At 43.3% G+C, this 24,302-nt stretch overlaps 1 protein-coding gene across 1 annotated transcript in view; it reads left to right on the top strand.

The window, feature by feature from the left end:
* GAD2 (glutamate decarboxylase 2) overlaps positions 1 to 24,302 on the top strand; it is a 90,492-nt gene that overhangs the window by 5,870 nt on the left and 60,320 nt on the right. The window contains exons 5-7 of the mRNA XM_030940805.1: positions 1,717 to 1,807; positions 2,370 to 2,482; positions 7,420 to 7,535. Of these exons, the coding sequence (XP_030796665.1) occupies positions 1,717 to 1,807; positions 2,370 to 2,482; positions 7,420 to 7,535 (320 nt within the window). The remainder of the gene's footprint in view (positions 1 to 1,716; positions 1,808 to 2,369; positions 2,483 to 7,419; positions 7,536 to 24,302) is intronic.

Below are 24,302 nucleotides of genomic sequence, written 5' to 3'. Positions count from 1 at the left end.
ATTTACAGAAAGTTATCATCAGGGTGGACTGGCCTTCTGATATCCAGAGGCACAACACACCCATCACAATCTCTCTCCATCTTATGCAGAGGTTTTCACTCCCAAGTTTCCCTAGAGTTAAATACTGTCTAATCATAGACACCACATTCATCCAGAAAATGCATATGAATTGGGAGAATAGATTAATGGATACAGTTGATAATTCTTATTAATTTCCTCACTTGAAAAAAAAAGGCTTAGGGAAAGAGAAATTGAGGAATGAAGGAGCATCGGGAGGGAGAAAGCGGCTGTGATTTTAGCTGCCAGCATAATGAAATGGGGAGTCAGTGAGGCAGAGAGGAGTGAAGGGTTGCTCCAGATGTCAGCGGCCACAGCAGCAAAAAGGCCTTCTCACCTTTTGTGGATGGGTAAACTGAGGGGGTCAGCATCAGAGGTAGAAGGTACCCCATGAGGCCACAAGGACATAAAATAATGCTGGAGAATGCACAGTAGACGCACAAGTCCTGATCCCACTAAAATGTGCTCCTTCCCAGCTTCTATCTTTTCCCGTGTCTAACTCTCCGGCCACATGCCTGAGGCTGATAAGAGAGCTCTCCAGTGCAGGATAAGCTAGCCATTGACTTTTGCCCCTGCTCTTCCCCATTGCCTTCCTTTATCTTGTTTCGCCTGTGCAGGAGATGAGAGACGATCACATCCCAGGCTTTAGACAGATGTCCAGGATGCGGAAGATACCTTTTTATCAGATGTTATTTCCATAATGGCCCATCTTCTAAAATTTTTGCTGCTGTGCAAATCACGGACCTATCAGTGACAGGCTTTTGTGGAGCAAGAGGAGAAAACTGAATGCTAATGACATATTTGTAATCACATTTTAAATAATAGCCTCAGGAGAATGTGGATGTCAGTCCATTTAGAGAGTTTTAGAGGGATCTAGAAGTTAATTAGATAAGCCTTGAGATGGACTAATCAGTCCACTGAATATATCTTTATGTATCTTGTTGATAAAACAGTGACGTTGACTATATGTGGCCTTATTTTAAAGCACAACTATGAAGGAGCTCTGTTGTTTATAATTAACAAAGAAGAATTGACAAGAATTAGCTCTGTCCATGCCATCTTTAGACAAGCATCACCTTTTGAATCCAGGGCAAATCACTCGGCGGAGTGTCCTATTTTCTCATTTTTGCCCTGTCTTTTGTAATCATTAGCCATTTGTCACTGATATTATTATGAATGTTGGCATGCGTGGCGGATGTCATGGTATGACTGATTCTCAGAACGACTGCAACAAAAAAGGACTTCTGGCAGCATGAGTGTAAACGAGAAGTAACCTGTCTGAACGGCTGTGGGTTGCAGTAGCATTTTAGCTTGCAAAAATATTGAAAATAGAAAAGAAACTCGTGTGCAAATTGCAAACCACATTTGTTATTTTTTATAGGGTATGATCACAGGAAGATTTGTAGGGTATGTTTTAAGAAATATGAAAACCTAAAGTAGTCTTCATGGTTAGAGGAAACGCTTTTATGGTGTGTGTGTTTGTGCATGTGTGTGTGTGTGTTCTTGCGCATACACATGTGTGTACATGTTGGATTTCTACTTACAGATTTCCTGTTACTGACAGATCTTTCAAGGTCCTTTAGCTAGAGAAATCATGTGTTTGAGAGGAATTTATTTTCATTGGAGGCAATCCTGATTCTAGTCTTCCATTTTATTCAGGGCATCCTAGATACTTCAATCAACTTTCCACTGGATTGGATATGGTTGGATTAGCAGCAGACTGGCTGACATCAACAGCAAATACTAACATGTAAGTAACCAAAAGTGCTTTTATGTAATTTAGGATAATTATTAGTGATATTCCATAGTCTTTATGTCTTATGTGAAAATCTGTTTTTATTAAATAGCCACTAAAATAGTGATACAAACTTCTGAAGTGTGAGTGTTCACTTTAATGTAACAGAAAGTAGTTCTGATATATCTTTCATGTAATCAAACTCGACAAAATGTTTAAAACACCAAAGAGACTTTTTTCTGACATGTTTGATTTATTTTTGTGCATAATGTCAAAGACAAATGGGACCAGATATTATATTTTAAATCATGTTACTCTTCAATATTTTTTATTTATTCAATACAATAAATTCCTCTTGTGCATTATGTCAGTAATTGGAGCTCTTGACTGTAGGGATATAGAAAAAATAAACCTTTTGGAAGGCCTTTTTGAAATAATTTTCTCTCTGCTTAATGTTATAATCATAACACTTGTAAATGTATGTTTTGAAAAAGGAAATAGTTCTGTAGCTATTGTAATGATTGTAAATTATTTATTTGAGTTACAAAGGTAAAATGTGGCCATTACTACATTTCAGGTTCACCTATGAAATTGCTCCAGTATTTGTGCTTTTGGAATATGTCACACTGAAGAAAATGAGAGAAATCATTGGCTGGCCAGGGGGCTCTGGCGATGGGATATTTTCTCCTGGTACATGATATTTCAACTTTCTTTGTGTCTTGTCTTCTAATATGAAATGCCTTGTTGTAAACCTAGGGAAGATTAAGTATCTAGCCTGTGTCTCTGCTTAGGTTAAATAGACTGTGTGTTGATCAAAAGAATGAATGTGATTAAGTGCACATGACCATTGAACATGCCTCCAAGCTAAGTAACCCACGCTTGAACAGCAGTTATTTGTGTGCAAAGCGAGCATAATCAGAGATAGTACTTACCCAGTGCTTCTACGGTGATCCTATAAGCAGGATGTATGGATAATGTGGAATAAAGGAATCAAGATTCCTAATAAGGAAATTCACTCTCTGATGCTCTTCCCAGAATTAGTGAAAGGAAATGGGTAGCCTCATTTAATAAAGCATTTGCTGTTCAAGGGTGCATAGTAAGGTAGATCTACTCCATAGAGCATATGGACCACTCTATCTTTGAAATAACAAGCAGCAAAGTGGATTTACACTAATTTCAAAGAGGACAGAGCATGCCTTGGGAGAGAATTTCTTAGAGCAAAAAAAGAGGGTGATGATTTCTTCAAGAGCTTTCTCATCCCTTCTCTTCTTTATCATGCCATTCAGTCTTTTCCATCCTGCCTTTTATCACCAGCCATTGAATTCTAAGCTCCGTTATTTACCCCTCTTCTAGCCAAGAGAATCAACCTGAAACAAAAAGCTATGCCCTTGGTTTACGGTTCTGTGTGAGACCTTGCTTTGATGAAGAAAAGAAATAGAAGTTAGGAAGGCTATGGAAAGAAAGTCACTGACCCATGGAAAAGAAACCCAATGTGCAGACCATCAGCTAATCAGTGGCAGGAGCGGGATTTATTAGTCCACTGAGAAAGGACCTACCTGAGAGAGAGGCCAGAGCAATACCTGTCGTTGTGTCAGACAGAGCAAAGGCCAAATGGTTGTGATCTCTCTTCAGCAAATCTACAGAGACAAGCAGATGATGAGGCGGGGGTGGGGGAGAAAAGAAAAAGTGGAAAGAAGAAATAAGTAAGCAAGAGTGACCCCAAGACCAAGGCTTAAGTATGTTTGCCTGCAAGCTCTGATCAGCTATTTTATTTTTTGTGTTTAAATATATAGCACAATTTTTCAGGTGCTGAAGGAAAAGGTGTTAGTTAAATGGAAGGGGAAATTAGCCTTTTAAAAAGTCATCGAACACCAGCTGTGATGAATTTTAAGCTAGCCTTTATTTTGTAGGGCACTTAGTACTTAGTTTTCCTCTGGAAAACCATGCCTGTTGAGGGAGCTTTGTCATCATTGCCTGATGCCTTGAAAACATTTTTCATGAGGAATGAGGTGGGGTACAGAGATCCACATCATTTCTACCTTTCTTCTTCCCACCCTTGTGTGGTGGGTATAGGATTGATCTGTCCCTGAGATGAACCAAGAACATGCTGGGCTCTATTTTTTTATTTTATTTGCATTTATTTTATGCTGAATTTATTCCCGTGCCATAAGTTTTAATGGTCCCCAGGAGGAGGGAGAGAACAACTGTACCTGTTGACCCTGAAAATTTGACTAATTTGACTAAGAGCTGGGCCTAATTTACCTGGCTGGTCTGAAAAACCTACATGCCCCAGAAAACACACACCCAGAGAAAGAATTCTCTTCGACAATTCTGCTAGGCTTAGAGCTTACCCTCCACCCTCATTGATGATGGGGGATTTTCACATGGAGAAGACTTCAGCTTGAGCATGGGAATTATAGGCTCAAGTCATAGATGTTACACTACAGTGCAATGCAGACATTGCAAAGTTGGGAAGAGACAGCAGAAAAGGTCATTGCAACCTGTTTCTGCTCTGCTTTCAACAAGACATCACAGAGGAGAAATGGCTCATCACAACCTTATTGGCTATGGATGCTGTTCCCGGGAGCATCCAGCCTTGCTCCTGCAGTAAAGGGTCTTACAATTTAAGGGGTGGGGATAGAGAAAGTCACACATCTTATGTGTCTGGGATCTAAAAGTCTCACTCCCTGGGACTCAATGTGAAGAGTTAGGTCTGTGACTTAAAACACACTGCCTCATACCTCCATCGATAATACCCAAAGGCTTCATGCTTCGTGGAAAGTCCTTTAGGACTCCTAGAAGAAATCTGCTTTTGTGATATCACCTACACTGGGAACCAGAGAAACATGGAGCACTCCCTACTGCTCAGCAGGTCACAAAGCACAAAGACTAAGGAGTGGCTAGTAAAGAAAGCTTGGCTTAGTCACAGACCTTTTCCTAGCTAACAGGGTTTTCATAATGTTTCACCTCTTGCTTTTATTCATGTATTTTATTTTTTATTTTTTTGACACAGAGTCTCACTCTGTGGCCCAGGCTGGAGGGCAGTGGCACGATCTCAGCTCACTGCAACCACCACCTCCCGGGTTCAAGCAGTTCTTGTGCCTTAGCCTCTAGAGTAGCTGGGATTACAGGTATGCACCACCATGCCCAGCCAATATTTCTATGTTTAGTAGAGATGGGGTTTCACCATGTTGGCCAGGCTGGTCTTGAATTCCTGGCCTCAGGTGATCTGCCCACCTCAGGCACCCAAAGTAGCACTTGCTTTTACATCCTTTCTTAGAGGATTCATAGGAAATAAGAGCAGGTAGGGCTCACGCATTTGTCCTCATGCCTCTAAAACGGTCTTCTCTGCCCAGAGGTCCAGAAGCCTCTTTCTCTCACTCAGGGCTGCTGAGCCTTTAGCCAGAGGACAGCTGAGCTGCAGAGTGAGGTGTGGGAGGGCAGGGCTGGAAGCTTCAGAAGAAATGCCTGTGAAGAGCACTTTCTTTGGATACATCTTCCCCTTTCTCTTCTCCCCTCCTTCCTTCTCCAGCCTCTTTAAGAACAACTAAATTCTCAAACAAGGTCATTTTGCTCTCCCCAAGGGACATTTGGCAATATCTATAGATACTTTTGATTGTCTGGGGGAGCGGGTGCTACGGGCATCTGGTGGGTAGAAATCAGGGATGCCGCTCAACCCTTTACAATGCCCAGGTCAGCTCTCACCACAATTATGTTGCCCAAAATGTCAGTAAGTGCCAAAGCCATGAGCTAGGATGGAATTTCCTTTCGAAGCAGACCCCACTTCCAGCATCCTACAGTCTGCCTTTTAGTCTGGGTGTCTGCTCAGAGCAGGCGTGACCTGGATTCTGCTTCTCCTGTGTCTCTGGAGTCCAGAAAGGAAGGAATCGCCCTTATTTTGGCTGAGGACAGAGGCATGGATCTGGATGATGAGTGCTGTGTGCCAGGCAGCCTGCTTGAGTCAGAGCCCAGGGCTCAAGAGGCAAAGGTCATACCCCTGTCTGGGCCATTCAGCTTGACATGGAGCCCTCCTGCTCCTCAGCCACCAGGAAGGAGAGTAACTCACAACACTCACGTGACAGTAGGGCTTGGGGTGTTCCCCTTGGGCAGGAAGGAGAGGCAGTACCTTCACTCTGCCCCATGGCCTCATGTCTTCCATGCCAGCATATTAATTTGCATTCATAACAATCTGTCTTTCCTGAATTGCAAACATCCTAAACTTCCCAACAGCCCTGGGTTTTCTTTGCTTGTCAAGTGAGACTCTACTTTATAAGACACAAATCTTATGGTGTGGAATCCCTGACAACCTTTGGATGACACAGAAAAAGTAACACAATATGGACTGAAAATTCTCTTAGTTGTAAGTTTTTCTATAATTATGAAATGAGTTTTGTTAGCTAATACAATTCTCTTTCAATGATGTCTTTGAGAGGAAAGAACTAGTTTAGAGGGAATGAACGGATGAGTATGATAAGATAGAATTGGAGATATATCCTTTATGACAGGGGTACCCAACCCCTTGATGGTGGATCCATACAGGTCTGTGGACTATTAGGAACCAGGCCACAGAGCAAGAGGTAAGCAAGGGGCGAGCGAGCATTACCGCCTGAGCTCTGCCTTCTGTCACATCAGTGGCCACATGAGATTCTCATAGGAGCATGAACCCTATTGTGAACTGCGCATGCGAGGGATCTAGGTTGCATGCTCCTTACAAGAATCTAATTAATGCCCAATGCTCTGAGGTGGAACAGTTTCATCCCAAAACCATTCTCCACCCCACCCCCACCCGCCCCCGACCCTCCATAGGTGGAAAAATTGTCTTCCACGAAACGCATCACTGCTGCTAAAAGGGTTGGGACTGCTGCTCACTAAAAATTGTTGATGAGGCCAGGCGTGGTAGCTGACACTTGTAATCCCAGCACTTTGGGAGGCCAAGGCGGGTAGATCATTTGAGGTCAGGAGTTTGAGACCAGCCTGGCCAATGTGGTGAAAACCCATCTCTACTAAAAATACACAAAAAATTAGCCGGCACATGCCTGTGGTCCCAGCTTCTTGGGAGGCTGAGGCAGGAGACTCTCTTGAACCCAGGAGATGGAAGTGGCAGTAAGTGGAGATCGTGCCATTGCACTCCAGCCTGGGCGACAGAGTGAGACCCTGTCTCAAGAAAAAAAAAAAAAAAATTGTTAACAGCTTACACCAGTAACAACTGATTTATCTTAATCCAAGTGCAAGGCACTGAATGAGTTGAAATGAAAAAGAAGTTTTCTCTATTCGGATATAAGCGGGATTTTACAGAACACATGCAGAATGACCACGTTCACAAGCTGGGATGGAGGCAAACTTTTTGCTTTTGAATTAAAAACCCTCTTCAAAGGGCTTCCAACAAGAGTAGAATCCACTGCAGTTCCAGTTAGTGACTGAGAGGGAGTGTGGCGGTGGCACCTGTCCTGTCCCAATGTGCCCTCTGGGGTAGCGCCTTTGAGTCTGAGGATTCAGTTTAAAGATAGTCAATAGGGTTTTCTTCTGAGTCCAAGGAGGACTCAGGTTAATGGAAATAAGGAATGTTGCTTGCGTGTGAAACGAGGTTGATAATAAATAAAGTAACTGTGTGTTGCTGTGCCCTTTAGGTGGCGCCATATCTAACATGTATGCTATGATGATCGCACGCTTTAAGATGTTCCCGGAAGTCAAGGAGAAAGGAATGGCTGCTGTTCCCAGGCTCATTGCCTTCACGTCTGAGCATGTATGTGTTTCTGTTCCTTCCAAGTTTAAGGTTATGTTCCATAAAGCCCTAGTTGAAGGAATGGTGGCTGGAAATGCATTATCCCCAGAAGCCCTCTTTCTGGAAGACACCTTGGGAGAAAATGGGGGAGAAAGCTGAGTGGTACTATGGGGTGTCCTCCTTGACTCTTTGAAATTCAGGAAAACCCTCAAAGATAAAGGAGCAGCCTGGGCAATACAGTGAGATCCCATCTTCACAGAAAATTTAAACAAAAATTAGCCAGGTGTTATAGCACAAACCTATGCTCCCCGGATGCTGAGGTAGGAGAGTTACTTGAGCTCAGGAGGTCGAGACTGCAGTGAGCCGTGATTGCACCACTGCACTCCAGCCTGGATGAAAGAGCAAGACCCTGTCTAAAAAAAAAAAAAAAGAAAAGAAAGAAAAAGAAAAAAAGAAAAAAAGATAAAGGAAAATGTTTTTAGCTCTAGTTCCTATCCTTCTCTTCTGTATAATCAAATTGCATGTTAAGAGAAGAGGAGGAGGAGGGAAGGCAGAGTGACTGTGAGCTCATTTGGACCATTGATGCTAGGGCCATGTAAGCAAAACTCCAGAGTAGCCTTTGACACAGATTTTTGTTTAAAACCTCAGTCCACTGATCTGATAGATATTCTGCCCTCATGGTGCCTTGAGCCTTTTTTTTTTTTTCTTTTTTTTGAGACAGTCTCGCTATGTCACCCAGACTGTAGTGCAGTGGTACATTCACAGCTCACTGCAGCCTCAGCTTCCCAGGTTCAAGCAATCCTCCCACATCAGCCTCCTGGATAGCTGGGACTCCAGATGTGTATCACCATGGCTGACTAATTTTTCTGTCTTTCATAGAGACACGGTCTTGCAGTGTTGGCTAGGTTGGTCTCAAACTCCTGGCCTCAAGTGATCCTCCCACCCCAGCCTCCCAAAATGCTGAGATTATAGGCGTGAGCCACCATCATACCCAGCCTGAACCATTTAGCATCCTTCTTTAGCTGACTTGACCAGAGGTTTTGTTACCATAAAGAAATATCACTGGACCAGGCACGGTGAGTCATGCCTGTAATCCCAGCACTTTGGGAGGCCGAGGCAGGTGGATCATTTGAGGTCAAGAATTGGAGACCATACTGACCAACATGGTGACACCTCATCTCCACTAAAAATACAAAAAAATAGCCAGGCGTGGTGGTGGGCACCTGTAATCCCAGCTACTCGGGAGGCTGAGGCAGGAGAATTGCTTGAAACCGGGAGGCGGAGGTTGCAGTGAGAGGAGATCGCGTCACTGCACTCCAGCCTGGGCAACAGAGCGACACTCCATTCTCAAAAAAACAAAAACAAAAACATAAGACTGTTCCTTCATGGTCTCTGCCTCACAGTAGCCTGGGTTCTGGAATACGGCTGCCTCAGAGACGATCAGGAAACCCTCTGATGGCCAGGGAACTAGGAAACAGGGAGGGAGGGAGGGGCTAGAGGAAGACTCCTGTAAGGAAATGTCACTTGGGAGGCGTAGGGAACCGTGGTGGGTCTCAGATGCAGATCCACCATGAAATTTTTCTGTCTTATTTTAAGTGAGGTGTGTGTGTCTGTGTGTGTGTCTGTCTCTGTGTGCCTGTATGTGTCCATGACAAGGAAACAGATTGGAAACCTGTGGATACAGTTCATCACCACAACAGTGGCCATGAAATTAAAAGAAACTAGCAATTCCATGTTAACAGATTATCAAAGCATCTTGTTTTCAGTCATGTTTTGGGGTTTTATTATTTTGTTATATGTCCTTCTTCAACATATAGGGGTCACATCGAGCAAAGACCACAGCCTGAAGTTACTTAGTATCTTACCTTTCTATTGCTGCTGGAACAAATGATCACAAACTTTGTGGCTTACAACAATATGAATTTATTACCTTATAGTTCTGGGTGTCAGAAATCTAAAATGGGAAAAGCAGGGCTGCATTCTTCCTGGAGGCTCTCTGGGAGAATCCATGTCCTTGCCATTTACAGTTTCTAGAGGCCACCTACATTTTTTGGTTCATCTTCAGAACCAGCAGCATAACATCTTTAGATCTCTCTCTCTCTCTCTCTCTCTGACTTCTTCTTCCACCACCACATCTCTTTCCATTTGTGGCTATCCCGCCTCCCTTTTTTGGATCTACTCAGATAATCCAGGAAAATCCCCCATCTCAAGATCCTTAATCTAGTCACATCTGCCAAGTCCCTTTTACCACGTAAAGTAACATATTCACAGTGTTGAAGATGAGGGTATGATTTTGTGGCAGAGCGTATCCATTATTCAGCCCATCCTACCTAGTGCCTCACCAGGAGATAACTTTCATTTCTCAGCTTCTCCAAGTATAGAAAAACATGATCTACTTTTCTACTCAATGACTATTTTCCTGAAATGGGTTTGGACCCCTAAATAGTTACATGTTACTGCATTCTCAGCCTCAAAAAGTCCAGATGATCTTTTATTGGGCATCTTTTTCTTTTGGCTTCCAAGCTGTTTCCACAAGTTAAAATGAGTTTGGTCTAGCAGCAAGTCACTCTGTACTCTCTGCCAGGCGTCTCTGGTTTGGGCATGAGCTTCTCAGCCTCATGCTTTACATAAATTGACTTGAGACTTGCCCAGAAAGATCCGGCCATGTGGTCTGAGGATCTAAAAATAAAAATTGCTTTCTTTCTTTCATTGTTTTTTTTTTTTTTTTTTTTCTTGTCGGAGTTCAGCCCTGTCATCCAGGCTGGAATGCTGTGGCATGATCTCTGGAGTGCACTGGTGCAATCTTGCCTCACTGCAACCTACATCTCTGAGGTTCAAGTGATTCCTCCTGCCTCAGCCTCTGGAGTAGAGTAGCTGGGACTACAGGCACGTGCCACCACGCCTGGCTAATTTTTGTATTTTTAGTACAGACAGGGTTTCATCATGTTGGTCACGCAGGTATTAAACTTCTGACGTCAGGTGATCCATCCACCTCCACCTCCCAAAGTGCTGGGATTACAGGCATGAGCCACTACGCCTAGGCTACTTCCTCATTTCTGAGAAAGAAACACAATTCGGCCGTATAACAACCATTTGACTCTCCCTTCTCCTTCTTGTGTCTCTATGCGTACAGTTATGAAGGATCATTTGAATTGTGAAGCTCTCCTAAAATACCAGTAGGTTCTAACTTTGGCCTATCGTTTGGGTTATCGTTGCCTCATCATTTTTGACAAACGAATTGTTTTTCTAATATATAAATACCTTATATTATCTGACTACTATTTGACAGTTTCCAAAACACTTTCAAATATATGGAACTTTGATTCTCACAGCAACCTTATGGGACAAGAGATTGTTATTAGCATTTTACAAATGAAGAGGCTGAAATTAGCTACATGGGTAGAGCCAGGATCAAACTGGGTTTACTGGGTCCAAGACCAGTGAGCTCCATGCACCGACTACGACTGTAGAAGCCAGATTAAAAGATTCAGCAACAGAGCTTTATATACAGCAACTCATCAGTTGATTTAACATCTTATACCTTCCCTGATCAAATTTCCACCAGGAGCTATCTGCTTAATGTGAAACTGATGCTAATTTGTGACTCTCTACCGAAAAACATTCTCATCATCTCATAGGGCTGGGCTGGAGGGGGTTTTCAGAGCTCATTTAAAGCCATCCTGCATCTTCTTGAACACTTGACCCTAACCATCCTGCACAGGTAAGCTCTTAAAAGTGAGTCCTGCCTTTGAAGCTGCAGGTTAAGAGGTAACACGATTCCCATCGCTAGTTCCTTCTGGGCTCTAGACCTCACATTATTTTCAATTCATCATTTAGTGTAGCTTCCTTCTGGCTTCAGGCCAGGCCACATACTTTCTTGGTCTTTTCAGATTTTACAATCACACTGTCTCCACCAGCTCCAGAAATAGATCTCCAGAGGCAGAAGAAAGAAAATTACCAAGTAATTTCTCAAATGCCTCTTCTCCGGCTAGACAGCATCAATCTTGGCATGGAGGCTTCTTTCCTCAATTGCTTGGCTGGCAGGGAGAAAGGATAATGGAGGGGCTGCTGTGTTGACTCAGTGAGGAGAGGGAGGCCATGGGTCAAGACAGACGCTGCTTCGGGTGTTCTCTCTTCACACATTTTGAGAGGTTTCTAAGGCCCAAGACTCCTGGAAAATCAAATGAGAGCCTTATAGAACTTGTGCCTCAGTGCCTGGGACACAGAGAGCTCTGCATAAATATCAACCAACTTTAAGAAGCAACAACCTTGCCCGGGTGGAGTGGCTCATGCCTGTAATCCCAGCAGTTTGGGAGGCTGAGGCAGGAGGATTACTTGAGGTCAGGAGTTTGAGACCAGCCTGGCCAACATGGTGAAAGCCCGTCTCTACTGAAAATACAAAAATTAGCCAGGTGTGGTGGTGGGTGCCTGTAATCGCAGCTACTTGGGAGGCTGAGGCAGGAGAATCACTGGAACCCAGAAGGCGGAGATTGCAGTAAACCGAGATCACGCCACTGCCCTCTAGTCTGGGTGACAGAGTGAGTGAGGCTCCATCAAAAAAAAAAAAAAAAAAAGACAAAAAAGCCCCACCTTGTTTTACAGATGAAAACACCAAGCCCCAGAGGTGGGGGATACTTTGCCCAGGGTGTCACAGCCAGTCAATGGCAGAGCCAGATTCGAAGCCTCAATAATTTCTCGATAATACCAGCACTACTCTTTATAAACTTTTTTGGCATTCAGTGTATTTTATTGAATTGAAAATTAATTCCTTTGATGTGTAATCTAAGGATAGGCTCTGGATTCAGACAAATATAGGCTGAAATATTTGGTTTTATCATGTACTACCTTTGTGACACTGGACAAGTTACTTAATCTTGCTATGCCTCAGTTTTCTGATCTGGGAAAGGAAAGTCATATTAATGCTCCTCTCATAGGACTGTTGGAGAGGTCCAATTAGACACTATCACTGAAGAGATTAGCATAGTGGCCAGCCCAACACTGCTCTTTCAACTACTGGGTTGGATGTCCTGAATGCCTCTCTCTGGCTAGCTGCTCTAAATTCACTTGTAGCATCCTTTCTCAAATCCCATTTTCCTCATGTTGATTATTCTTTTTTTTTTTTTTTTTTTTTTTTGAGATGGAGTCTCTCTCTGTTACCCAGGCTGGAGTGCAGTGGTGCCATCTTGGCTCACTGCAATCTCCGCCTCCCTGGTTCAAGCAATTCTTCTGCCTCAGCCTCCTGAGTAACTGGGACTACAGGTGCGTGCCACCACGCCTGGCTAATTTTTTGTATTTTTAGTAGAGATGGGGTTTCACTATGTTGGCCAGGCTGGTCTTGAACTCCTGACCTCAGGTGATCCACCCGCCTTGGCCTTCCAAAGTTCTGGGATTACAGGCATGAGCCACCACACCCGGCCCCACGTTGGTTATTCTCGTGCTAATTTCCTGATCTACTGAACCAGGTCACGTTACTATCCCTTCTTCCAATCTGAGCACTGAGTTTGTAACTTGGCATGTTTAGAGCCATAGGGATGGGAACGACATTGCGAGACTCTGTGGCCTTCTGCATCCAACCAGAAAAGTTCACATATTCCTGAAGGGAAGAGTCATTTTGTTTTCTAAATGACCCTTCACTCTCTCTCTGTTGCACCGCACCAAAGCTATCCATCTCTTTTCTAACCACCAACACAGACTAGAGCTTTACTTAGCTGATGAGGAGGGCAACCTATTACATTTTTCTGGTTGTTTGAATCAACTGTTTTCTTGTAAAACTTGAATAAGACTAAATTAAACAACTAGTCTTTCTGAGGCAAGGGTTTAAGAGTTCCAAGATTACCTTTCTCTAAAATATAGAATCACAAAATCTCAGAATTGAAAGTGATCTTAAAGATCCTTTGGTTCAACACATCCTTTGCTGGAATCTCACCCCCTTCCCCAAATCTTCAGTCATACAAAGGTTTGGCAAAAATTAACTTGATGAGTTTTAGGTTGTCTCTTGAAAGTAGGTTTAGAAGTAAACGAAGATCCCAGCTCAATAATTCACATCTCCAACTCTGAATCCTTTGAAAGCCTAAACCATGAGCTCAATTCCAAATTCCTCTTACTTCTTATGTGGCACAAGCTCTTCCAGAAACAGCTTCCACGAAACAGCATAACCTCATCTAGGAAAAATATTCTTCATAATCACAACAGACAGTGGATCTTTAGGCAAATCACCATAACTAATTCACTCCACTCTTCACACACCAAGCCTGGCCCACGCCTACATCCTCCGGAACCAGTTGCCAATGTTCTGCCGGGGCCCCTTGTGACTTCGACCCACTTCTGTGGGGAGGTAATTCTCAAAATTGCTTTATTTTAGTTTATTATTTTATTTTAGAGACAGGATTTCACCCTGTTACCCAGGCTGGAGTACAGTGGCACGATCGTGGCTCACTGAAACTTCAAACTCCTGGGCTCAAACAATCCTCCTGCCTCAGCCTCCCCAGTAGCTGGGCCTACGGGGCACTACAGGGCACCACGTCTTTAGAAAGATGGCTTTCTTTTCTTTTTTCTTTTTTTTGAGTTGGAGTCTCGTTCTTGTCATCCAGGCTGGAGTGCAATGGCACAATCCCAACTCACTGCAACCTCCGCCTCCCGGGATCAAGCGATGCTCCTGCCTCAGTCTCCCAAGTAGCTGGGATTACAGGCGTCCGCCACCACACCCGGCTAAGTTTTGTATTTTTAGTAGAGACGGGGTTTCACCATGTTGGCCAGACTGGGTTAGAACTTTTGACCACAGGTGATCCCCCTGCCTCGGCCTCTTAAAGTGCTGGAATTACAGGCATGAGCCACTGCGCCAGGCCAGAAATATGACTTTCACATATCATTATTGGAGAGGCTTTTAGTTTCAAAACTAGACCTCCTTTAAAAATGTCTTTTAAACAGTGACCTGTTTGGAAACAGGGCTGTTTGGGCAATTTGGAAACAGATGACTTCCACAAAATGTATTGCTCCCCCTTAGTCAGAATTGACAGTGAGTGAAATTGTGGGATAAATCCATTTACCTTCAGCACCCCTGCTCCACTGCTGCATTCCTGCCTCCTTCTCACTGTAGGGCCCTCATCATTCCCGTGTTATTTTCTTCTCTACCCAGTCTATCCAAACCTCCTCTCAGGAAAGAACCCAAAAGCCATGCTGAGATGTAAGCGCTAGCTAAGACCTCTCCATTGCCTCTCCTGGGGATATTCCCATAGCACTCGGAGAGGCAAAGGCGTGAGATGGTGAGACACAACTCAGCCACTGTGCAAAGAGATGCTTCCTTTATTCCTTCCTTCCTTTAGTGCTGCAGGTGCCAGGCATTGCTTCTGGCAGGGGGGAGAGAGCAGTGGGCAGAACATACCCAGTGCCTACTCTCAGCAAGCGTTCTTTGTACTGGGGAAGAAAGGGATGGGAAAGGGCTTCTGAAATCCCATCCACACCAGATGATGGATGCTCCTTTGTTCCCAGTGCCAGGTCAAAAGTGACTGAACAGACTTACTGTTCTCTAGGTTAGTGATAAAGTTCATGAGCTTTGGAATTGATGAAATGGTGACAGGCCCTGCTCTGCCATCTCCCAGGGTGTGACCCTTCATCTCCTCCTCATTTGTAAAATGGGGATGATGATACCCAGCTCCTGTAGCTGTGGGGAGGATGAAGCAAGATGATACGTGGGAAGGGTAGTGTGCACCGTGCATGGCTCCAGTGAGCCCCTCACAGATGACACTGTCGTTAGAAGGATCTGAGCCCAGCCAGCAGGTGAGACAGAGGCAGCAGGGAGAGCAGAGTCGGGGCCAGTGATTTCCTTAAGAGGGATGTGCCCTTCCTCCCAAAGTGCCAGAGCAACACTCGAGGATCCACAGCCTTGGGAGAGTCTAGATCCTAGACTGCTACTTGTAAAATTTTGAGATTTCCCTACATACATATATTTATTTTAAGAAATAAAGTGAATTAGCCAGGTGCAGTGGTTCATGCCTGTAATCCCAGCACTTTGGGAGGCCGAAGCAGGCAGATCACCTGAGGTCAGGAGTTCGAGATCAGCCTGGCCAACATGGTGAGACCCCATCTCTACTAAAAATACAAAAATTAGCAGGGCGATGGTGGCGCCTGTAATCCCAGTTACTTGGGAGGCTGAGGCAGGAGAATCACTTGAACCTGGGAAGCAAAGGTTGCAGTGAGCTGAGATCACGCCACCGCACTTCAGGGTGACAAGATGAGACTCCATCTCAAACACGCACACACACACACACATACACACACAAACACACACACAAAAGAAAAGAAAGAAAGGGATTGACTTGAATTTTGTTTGAAGATTTCAAAATGCCACTGGGGGTAAAGAGGGAGATCTGAGGACAGTATCACATTAGGTAGGAGGATGGGAGGATAGGAAGGGCTACCCTTTTCGGGGATAGCCCAAAAAATGATATGTAAGCCACCTCACATGCCACAGCTACACTTCTGATATCAATTCTACCAAGAGAGGATTTCATCATTGCACCTGAGCAAATCATGGCTCAGGATGAGAAAGTAATTTGCATAAATAGAAGCAGGTGTCAAACCCTCATCATTGTGCCTCAGATCACCTCTTTCCATTACACACTTTCTTTTTTTTTTTTTTTTTTTTTTTTTTTTTTTTTTTTTTTGAGACGGAGTCTCGCTCTGTTGCCCAGGCTGGAGTGCAGTGGCCGGATCTCAGCTCACTGCAAGCTCCGCCTCCCGGGTTCCCGCCATTCTCCAGCCTCAGCCTCCAAGTAGCTGGGACTACAGGCGCCTGCCACCTCGCCCGGCTAATTTTTTGTATTTTTTAGTAGAGACGGGGTTTCACCGTGTTAGCCAGGATGGTCTCGATCTCCTGACCTCGTGATCCGCCCGTCTCGGCCTCCCAAAGTGCTGGGATTACAGGCTTGAGCCACCGCGCCCGGCCCATTACACACTTTCATTCATTCTTCATGATCCACAAATCATAGAAATCACTGTTGTCCATAGAGTGATGAAAATGACTGAAGACATACTCAGTACTGATGGTCACAAATGTCACTGAAGATCATTGTTGGATCTCTTTTCATGTTAAACTTAACCTGGTACACATCATTCCTTTTATTTGACACTTATTTAGGGTATAAGCTCACAATGGGGCCACCTTGATCTACTAGTCAAAACTGAGTGTGACTAATAAGATAGCAGCCCCATAGACATGCCTGTGTACAGATCCACATCACCTGCGAATCATGCAGAGTCTGTAAAAGTGTGTCTAAGTGGTCACCTCCCCTCCAGATCATCATAATTAGAAGCCAATGAGGTGGTCTCCCAGAGCACAAGCTTCTTTGTAAATCTGATGCTTTAGCAAGAGAATGTTCTTTTGGGCCAGTTGGTGAGCAGAAGTAAGGACAGAGGTGACCAGTCTTTCTAAGGAAGCTATAGCTATCATTTCCCTCAAATCTTAGGGCGTACTCTATAGGAGCAAGCAAACGGAGGTGTCAGAAGGGTGTGAAGGAGAAGGATAAGGTCAGAACTGCAATTGCTGAGGGATTGGGCGGAGGGGTCATGAAGCATGAGGAAGGGTCAAATAGGCAGATTCCAGCTCATTAATAGGCTAGGCTTTAAGATCTACTTGTTGGGGACAATATGTAATGATCCCCATTCACTTAGGTTCATTGTTCTGGGGCGGGTGCCAAGAAGACCCCTGGTCTTGCTTTTAGAATGGGCCTTAGATTCGAGGCATTGGGGTCCACGGAGTCCACCAGAGCCACACTTCGACATTGGGCTTCGTGGCCAGATAGGTATGGCAATAAATAGTGACATTTCTCTGGACTTGTTCTCTGAGCATGTGGTCAACAGATTCAACAAATATTTGTCAACTATACGCTACGACAAAGTCTTCGCCCTCATGCAGCCTGCTGTGTTCTCGTAGTGGACACGCAGTGAACTAGTATTTGCAATAATGTCAAGTGGTGATGAGATTAGGGTGGTAGTCAACTACTTTACAAGATGATCATAAAAATAGCTCTGTGTGGAGGTGATATGTGAGCAGAGACCTACATTGAATGAGGGAGGGAACCATGTAAGTATTCGAAGGAAGGTTTTCCAGGAAAATGAACTGCAAGTGCAAAGACTCAGAGGCAAGAAGAAGTTTAGCAAGCTCGCGGAAGACGAGGAAGGCCAGCACACCAGGTAGACAGAGCAAGGGGAACGAAGACAGAGGATAAGTAGGGGAGGTCACCAGGCACTAAGGACTGTCTTAATAATCTGTGTCCTCCAAGCCCAGCAGAGGCTTGTCCCTGAAACCCTGTGATCTGTTAGGCAGTCGAATCTCAGTCTCAGTTAAATATTTGGATGAAATCAGCAATGGCTTGAAATAATTGATACAGCTTTCCAGATGTCTTGTCCCAATTATTTATTTATTTATTTATTTATTTATACTTTAAGTTCTAGGGTACATGTGCACAACGTGCAGGTGTGTTACATATGTATACGTGTGCCATGTTGGTGTGTTGCACCCATTAACTCGTCATTTACATTAGGTATATCTCCTAATGCTATCCCTCCCCCCTCCCCCCTCCCCACAATAGGACCCGGTGTGTGATCTTCCCCTTCCTGTGTCCAAGTGATCTCATTATTCAGTTCCTACCTATGAGTGAGAACACACAGTATTTGGTTTTCTGTTCTTGCGATAGTTTGCTGAGAATGATGGTTTCCAGCTGCATCCATGTCCCTACAAAGGACACGAACTCATCCTTTTTTATGGCTGCATAGTATTCCATGGTGTATATGTGCCACATTTTCTTAATCCAGTCTGTCACTGATAGACATCTGGCTTGATGGCTTGATTCCAAGTCTTTGCTATTGTGAATAGTGCTGCACTAAACATACGTGTGCATGTGTCTTTATAGCAACATGACTTATAATCCTTTGGGTACATACTCAGTAATGGGAGGGCTGGGTCAAATGGTATTTCTAGTTCTAGATCCTTGAGGAATCGCCACACTGTTTTCCACAATGGTTGAACTAGTTTACAGTCCCACCAACAGTGTAAAAGTGTTCCTATTTCTCCACATCCTCTCCAGCACCTGTTGTTTCCTGATTTTTTAATGATTGCCATTCTAACTGGTGTGAGATGGTATCTCATTGTGGTTTTGATTTGCATTTCTCTGATGGCGAGTGATGATGAGCATTTTTTCATGTGTCTGTTGGCTGTATGAGTGTCTTCTTTTGAGAAGTGTCTGTTCGTATCCTTTGACCACTTTTTGATGGGGTTGTTTGTTTTTTCCTAGTAAATTTGATTGAGTTATTTATAGGTTCTGGATATTAGCCCTTTGTCAGATGAGTAGATTGCAAAAATTTTCTCCCACTCTATAGGTTGCCTGTTCACTCTGATGGTAGTTTCTTTTGCTGTGCAGAAGCTCTTTAGTTTAATTAGATCCCATTTGTCAATTTTGGCTTTTGTTGCCGTTGCTTTTGGTGTTTTAGACATGAAGTCTTTGCCCATGCCTATGTCCTGAATGGTATTACCTAGGTTTTCTTCTAGGGTTTTAGGTCTAACATTTAAGTCTCTAATCCATCTTGAATTAATTTTTGTATAAGGAGTAAGGAAAGGATCCAGTTTCAGCTTTCTACTTATGGCTAGCCAATTTTCCCAGCACCATTTATTAATTAGGGAATTCTTTCCCCATTTCTTGTTTTTGTCCGGTTTGTCAAAGATCAGATGGCTGTAGATGTGTGGTATTATTTCTGAGGGCTCTGTTCTGTTCCATTGGTCTATATCTCTGTTTTGGTACCAGTACCATGCTGTTTTGGTTACTGTAGCCTTGTAGTATAGTTTGAAGTCAGGTAGCGGTGATGCCTCCAGCTTTGTTCTTTTGGCTTAGGATTGTCTTGGCAATGTGGGGTCTTTTTCAGTTCCATATGAACTTTAAAGCAGTTTTTTCCAATTCTGTGAAGAAAGTCTTTGGTAGCTTAATGGGAATGGCATTGAATCTATAAATTACCTTGGGCACTATGGCCATTTTCACAATATTGATTCTTCCTATCCATGAGCATGGTATGTTCTTCCATTTGTTTGTGTCCTCTTCTTTTTCACTGAGCAGTGGTTTGTAGTTCTCCTTGAAGAGGTCCTCTACATCCCTTGTAAGTTGGATTCCTAGGTATTTTATTCTCTTTGAAGCTATTGTGAATGGGAATTCATTCATGATTTGGCTCTCTGTTTGTCTGTTACTGGTGTATAAGAATGCTTGTGATTTTTGCACACTGATTTTGTATCCTGAGACTTTGCTGAAGTTGCTTGTCAGCTTAAGGAGATTTGGGGCTGAGACAATGGGGTTTTCTAAATATACAATCATGTCATCTGCAAACAGGGACAATTTGACTTCTTCTTTTCCTAACTGAATACCCTTGATTTCTTTCTCTTGCCTGATTGCTCTAGCCAGAACTTCCAACACTATGTTGAATAGGAGTGGTGAGAGAGGTCATCCCTGTCTTGTGCCAGTTTTCAAAGGGAATGCTTCCAGTTTTTGCCCATTCAATATGATATTGGCTGTGGGTTTGTCATAAATAGCTCTTATTATTTTGAGATACATTCCATCAATATCGAATTTATTGAGAGTTTTTAGCATGAAGGGCTGTTGAATTTTGTCAAAGGCCTTTTCTGCATCTATTGAGATAATCATGTGGTTTTTGCCTTTGGTTCTGTTTATATGCTGGATTACGTTTATTGATTTGTGTATGTTGAACCAGCCTTGCATCCCAGGGTATGAAGCCCACTTGATCATGGTGGATAAGCTTTTTGATGTGCTGCTGGATTCGGTTTGCCAGTATTTTATTGAGGATTTTTTATTGATGTTCATTAGGGACATTGGTCTAAAATTCTCTTTTTTTGTTGTATCTCTGTCAGGCTTTGGTATCAGGTGATGTTGGCCTCGTAAAATGAGTTAGGGAGGATTCCCTCTTTTTCTAGTGATTGGAATAGTTTCAGAAGGAACGGTACCAACTCCTCCTTGTACCTCTGGTAGAATTCAGCTGTGAATCCATCTGGTCCTGGATTTTTTTGGTTGGTAGGCTATTAATTATTGCCTCAATTTCAGAGCCTGCTATTGGTCTATTCAGGGATTCAACTTCTTCCTGGTTTAGTCTTGGGAGAGTGTAAGTGTCCAGTAAATTATCCATTTCTTCTAGGTTTTCTAGTTTATTTGCATAGAGGTGTTTATAGTATTCTCTAATGGTAGTTTGTATTTCTGTGGGGTTGGTGGTGATAACCCCTTTATCATTTTTTGTTGCGTCTATTTGATTCTTCTCTCTTTTCTTCTTTATTAGTCTTGCTAGTGGTCTACCAATTTTGTTGATCTTTTCAAAAAACCAGCTCCTGGATTCACTGATTTTTTGGAGGGTTTTTTGTGTCTCTCCTTCAGTTCTGCTCTGATCTTAGTTACTTCTTGCCTTCTGCTAGCTTTTGAATGTGTTTGCTCTTGCTTCTCTAGTTCTTTTAATTGTGATGTTAGGGTATCAATTTTAGATCTTTCCTGCTTTCTCTTGTGGGCATTTAGTGCTATAAATTTCCCTCTACCCACTGCTTTAAATGTGTCCCAGAGATTCTGGTATGTTGTATCTTTGTTCTCATTGGTTTCAAAGAACATCTTTCTGCCTTCATTTCATTATGTACCCAGAAGTCATTCAGAAGCAGGTTCAGTTTCCATGTAGTTGAGCAGTTTTGATTGAGTTTCTTAGTCCTGAGCATGTTATCTTTTTCTCCAAGTTTCCTCTGTGTGCACATGTATGCATGTGCATGAGTGTGCACACACATGTATTTTTAAATGGAAGTACCAAAAACTGAAGTGTATTGAGGTATTTTGGAAAACTCTGTAAATAGCTTCCTTGAGTTGAGGGGAAGAGGGCCTTTTGGTCCTTTGATGATAATATGTTATCTTCTGAGGTGTAGTTTGTGTCCTCACTTCTCTGGGTGGTCTGCTAGTATGTGCTGCTGACAGATGTAGTTGCCAAACTCAGCATTCTTTGCTAAAACATCTCCCCTCAATTCTTGTTGGCCTTGCAGATAACTATTGAATCACTGGTTCGATTTTTTTTTTTTTTTTCTTTTTTGAGATAGAGTCTCTCTGTGTCGCCCAGGCTGGAGTGCAGTGGCACAATCTCGGCTCACCACAACCTCCGCCTCCCGAGTTCATGCTATTCTCCTGCCTCAGCCTCCCGAGTAGCTGGGACTACAGGTGCCCACCACCACACCCAGCTAATTTTTTGTATTTTTGGTAGAGACGGGGTTTCACCGTGTTAGCCAGGATGGTCTCGATCTTCTGACCTCGTGATCCACCCACCGAAGCATGAGTTGCCATCTCTCATTTATTAGGATGACTATTATCAAAAAACAGAAAATTATGATTGTTGGCCTCGGCCTCCCAGAGTGCTGGGATTACAGGCGTGAGCCACCACGCCCAGCCACTGGTTCAATTTTTATATATTTGTTTCCAGAGAACCCTCAAGTGTTTACTTGCTTTCCAGCCTTCTCAGAATGCAGGTGGTTGTTCTTCAGACACTCTGGTTCATCAACAAGTAGTTGCATTCAACGTGGTGCTAAGGAATAAAAATGACTGTCCACGTGTGGCCTTGCCGGCCCAAAGAGACATGCCCTTTAAGCTATCTTCACTGTTTCTCCCTCATTAGGTAGATTGCTTTTTCCTCTCAAGTTTCTTCCTCTCCATGGGTCCCTTGCTATTTGTGAATAACATTAAGCTATTTCTCTGCTCCCTTTCCTCAAAATATAAACAGACTCGATGTTTGCTACCTAATTTTCTTTTTCATGCCTCATCTCACCTTTATTCCCCGTCTTTAAGCTTTCTATTTGGGCATGTGTTTTTCTTTAAATCTGCAGCCTTTTGTACCGTGATCAATTATCCTGGGTAATTGCTCTTCATTTAAGAACCCCTATTCTTTCTCATTAAAGACTAGACAAGAATACGTCCTCCCATTGACCAGGTGCACCAGATCTCTTACTTATCCCGAATTCGCCTTTTTGCAGTTTAGTGCTTAAGAGCTCATTCACAGAGGGTAATTTGAGTGGCTTGCACTTACTTAGGGCAGCTGGTTGTTCTGTTCTGTTCCCTCCTGGCTATAAGAGACTTAGCTTGCCTCTGAGCTCCTTCAGGGTCGCCAGGGCTCTGCCAAATGCACAAAAAAAGAACACTTTTTTGCTTTTTTGGTTTTGTTTTTTTTTTTTTTTTGGTGGGGGAGGTCATGCATCTTTACAAACCTTGATCTAATTAAGCTTTCTCCTCTAGTTCCCAGGTATCTCAGTAATGACTGTCCACTTTGTCATTCTGAGGTTGTAAAAGGAGGCTAATGGCCCTGTCTCATTGCTTCTAGCTGCACTGGGCTTGTCAAACTCCACAGCTCCAGGTCTCCTTGATTGGTCATCATTATTTGCTGCTGTTCTAAATGTGATTTTTTCTTGGTGATTAGACATACCCCCTTAAAATATGTGTGTTAAGAGCTCCTGCGCTGTGTGTTTGAGAATTCAGAAGAGTATAAAAGTGGGCATTCGAAGAGAAAGGACCCTCTTAGGATCCGTAACTTAAAATTCCAGTCAGCAGCCCTTTGGAGATGTAAATTGAGGAAGCAGCTCTCCTTTTGGACAGCTTAATGATCTGTAGTTAATAGTAAGAGGCTGATGGGCAGATGCAGTACAGCTGGGCTTAGGTTAGCCTTTCTCAGCAATCCAAATAGCACAGTGATTGCAACCATTCAGACACACAATCCGACTTGGAATCAATAACCAAAGGCACAAAGACTTTGTCAGTGGCTTGGCAGTGTGGCCTGTTCTGTACACGCAGACAAGTCATTCTGCCCCAGCCAGTAATTGATGCCTCTTTTTCAAAGCCTGACTCAGGCTTGGCAGTTGCCTGTGCAACAAATAGCCCCTCCAGCAACTCTGGAATAAAGAGTGCTAGATTTAGGGTCACTTGTCCTCTTACCTGAGTGTACTCAGTTTCACTGAACCTGGGAGAGACTGAGTGTAACTTCTTGGTAACATATAAGCCTGAGAGCCATACAATACATAGCTGCTGGAGGTGGTTGATGTATTCTTAAGCCTTGTATGTAAAATTGGCTTAGAGTTACTGTGTATCAGGTTACCGGATCCATTTACAATTTCCAGCATCTTTCCAGCATCTTTCCAGCATCCCTCAAAAATCCCAACAAGAACAAAAACTAAATAAACAACCCTATTCAAAATGGGCAAAGCACTTGAATAGACATTTCTCCAGAGGAGATGTACATATGGCCACTAAGCACATGATGCTAAGCACAAGATGTTCAACATCACTGATCATTAGGGAAATGCAAATCCGAAGCATAATGAGTTGCCATCTCTCATTCATTAGGATGACTATTACCAAAAAACAGGAAATTATGATTGTTGGTGAGGATGTGGAGAAACTGCAAACCTCATCCACTGAGAGTGGGGATGTAAAATGGTACAGCCACGATGGAGTGCTATATGAATGTTCCTCGAAAAGTTAAAAATAGAAGTGTTGAATGATCTAGCAATTCCACTTGTAGGTATCTCCTCAAAGCAATTGAAAGCAGAGTCTTGAAGAGGCAGTTGTACCCCCATATGTCACAGTAGCATTATTCCACAATAGCCAAAAGGTAGAAGCAGCCTGTTTCTATAAATGGATGAATGGCTAAACAAAATGTGGTGTGTACATATAACAGAATGTCATTCAGCCTTAAAAAGGAAGGAAATTCTCACACGTGTTACAACATGGG

This window comes from Rhinopithecus roxellana, chromosome 11, assembly GCF_007565055.1.
Source record: "Rhinopithecus roxellana isolate Shanxi Qingling chromosome 11, ASM756505v1, whole genome shotgun sequence".
Taxonomy (NCBI): domain Eukaryota; kingdom Metazoa; phylum Chordata; class Mammalia; order Primates; family Cercopithecidae; genus Rhinopithecus; species Rhinopithecus roxellana.
The sequence above is the reverse complement of the archived record's forward strand: the minus strand, read 5'-3'. Positions and strand labels throughout refer to the sequence as shown.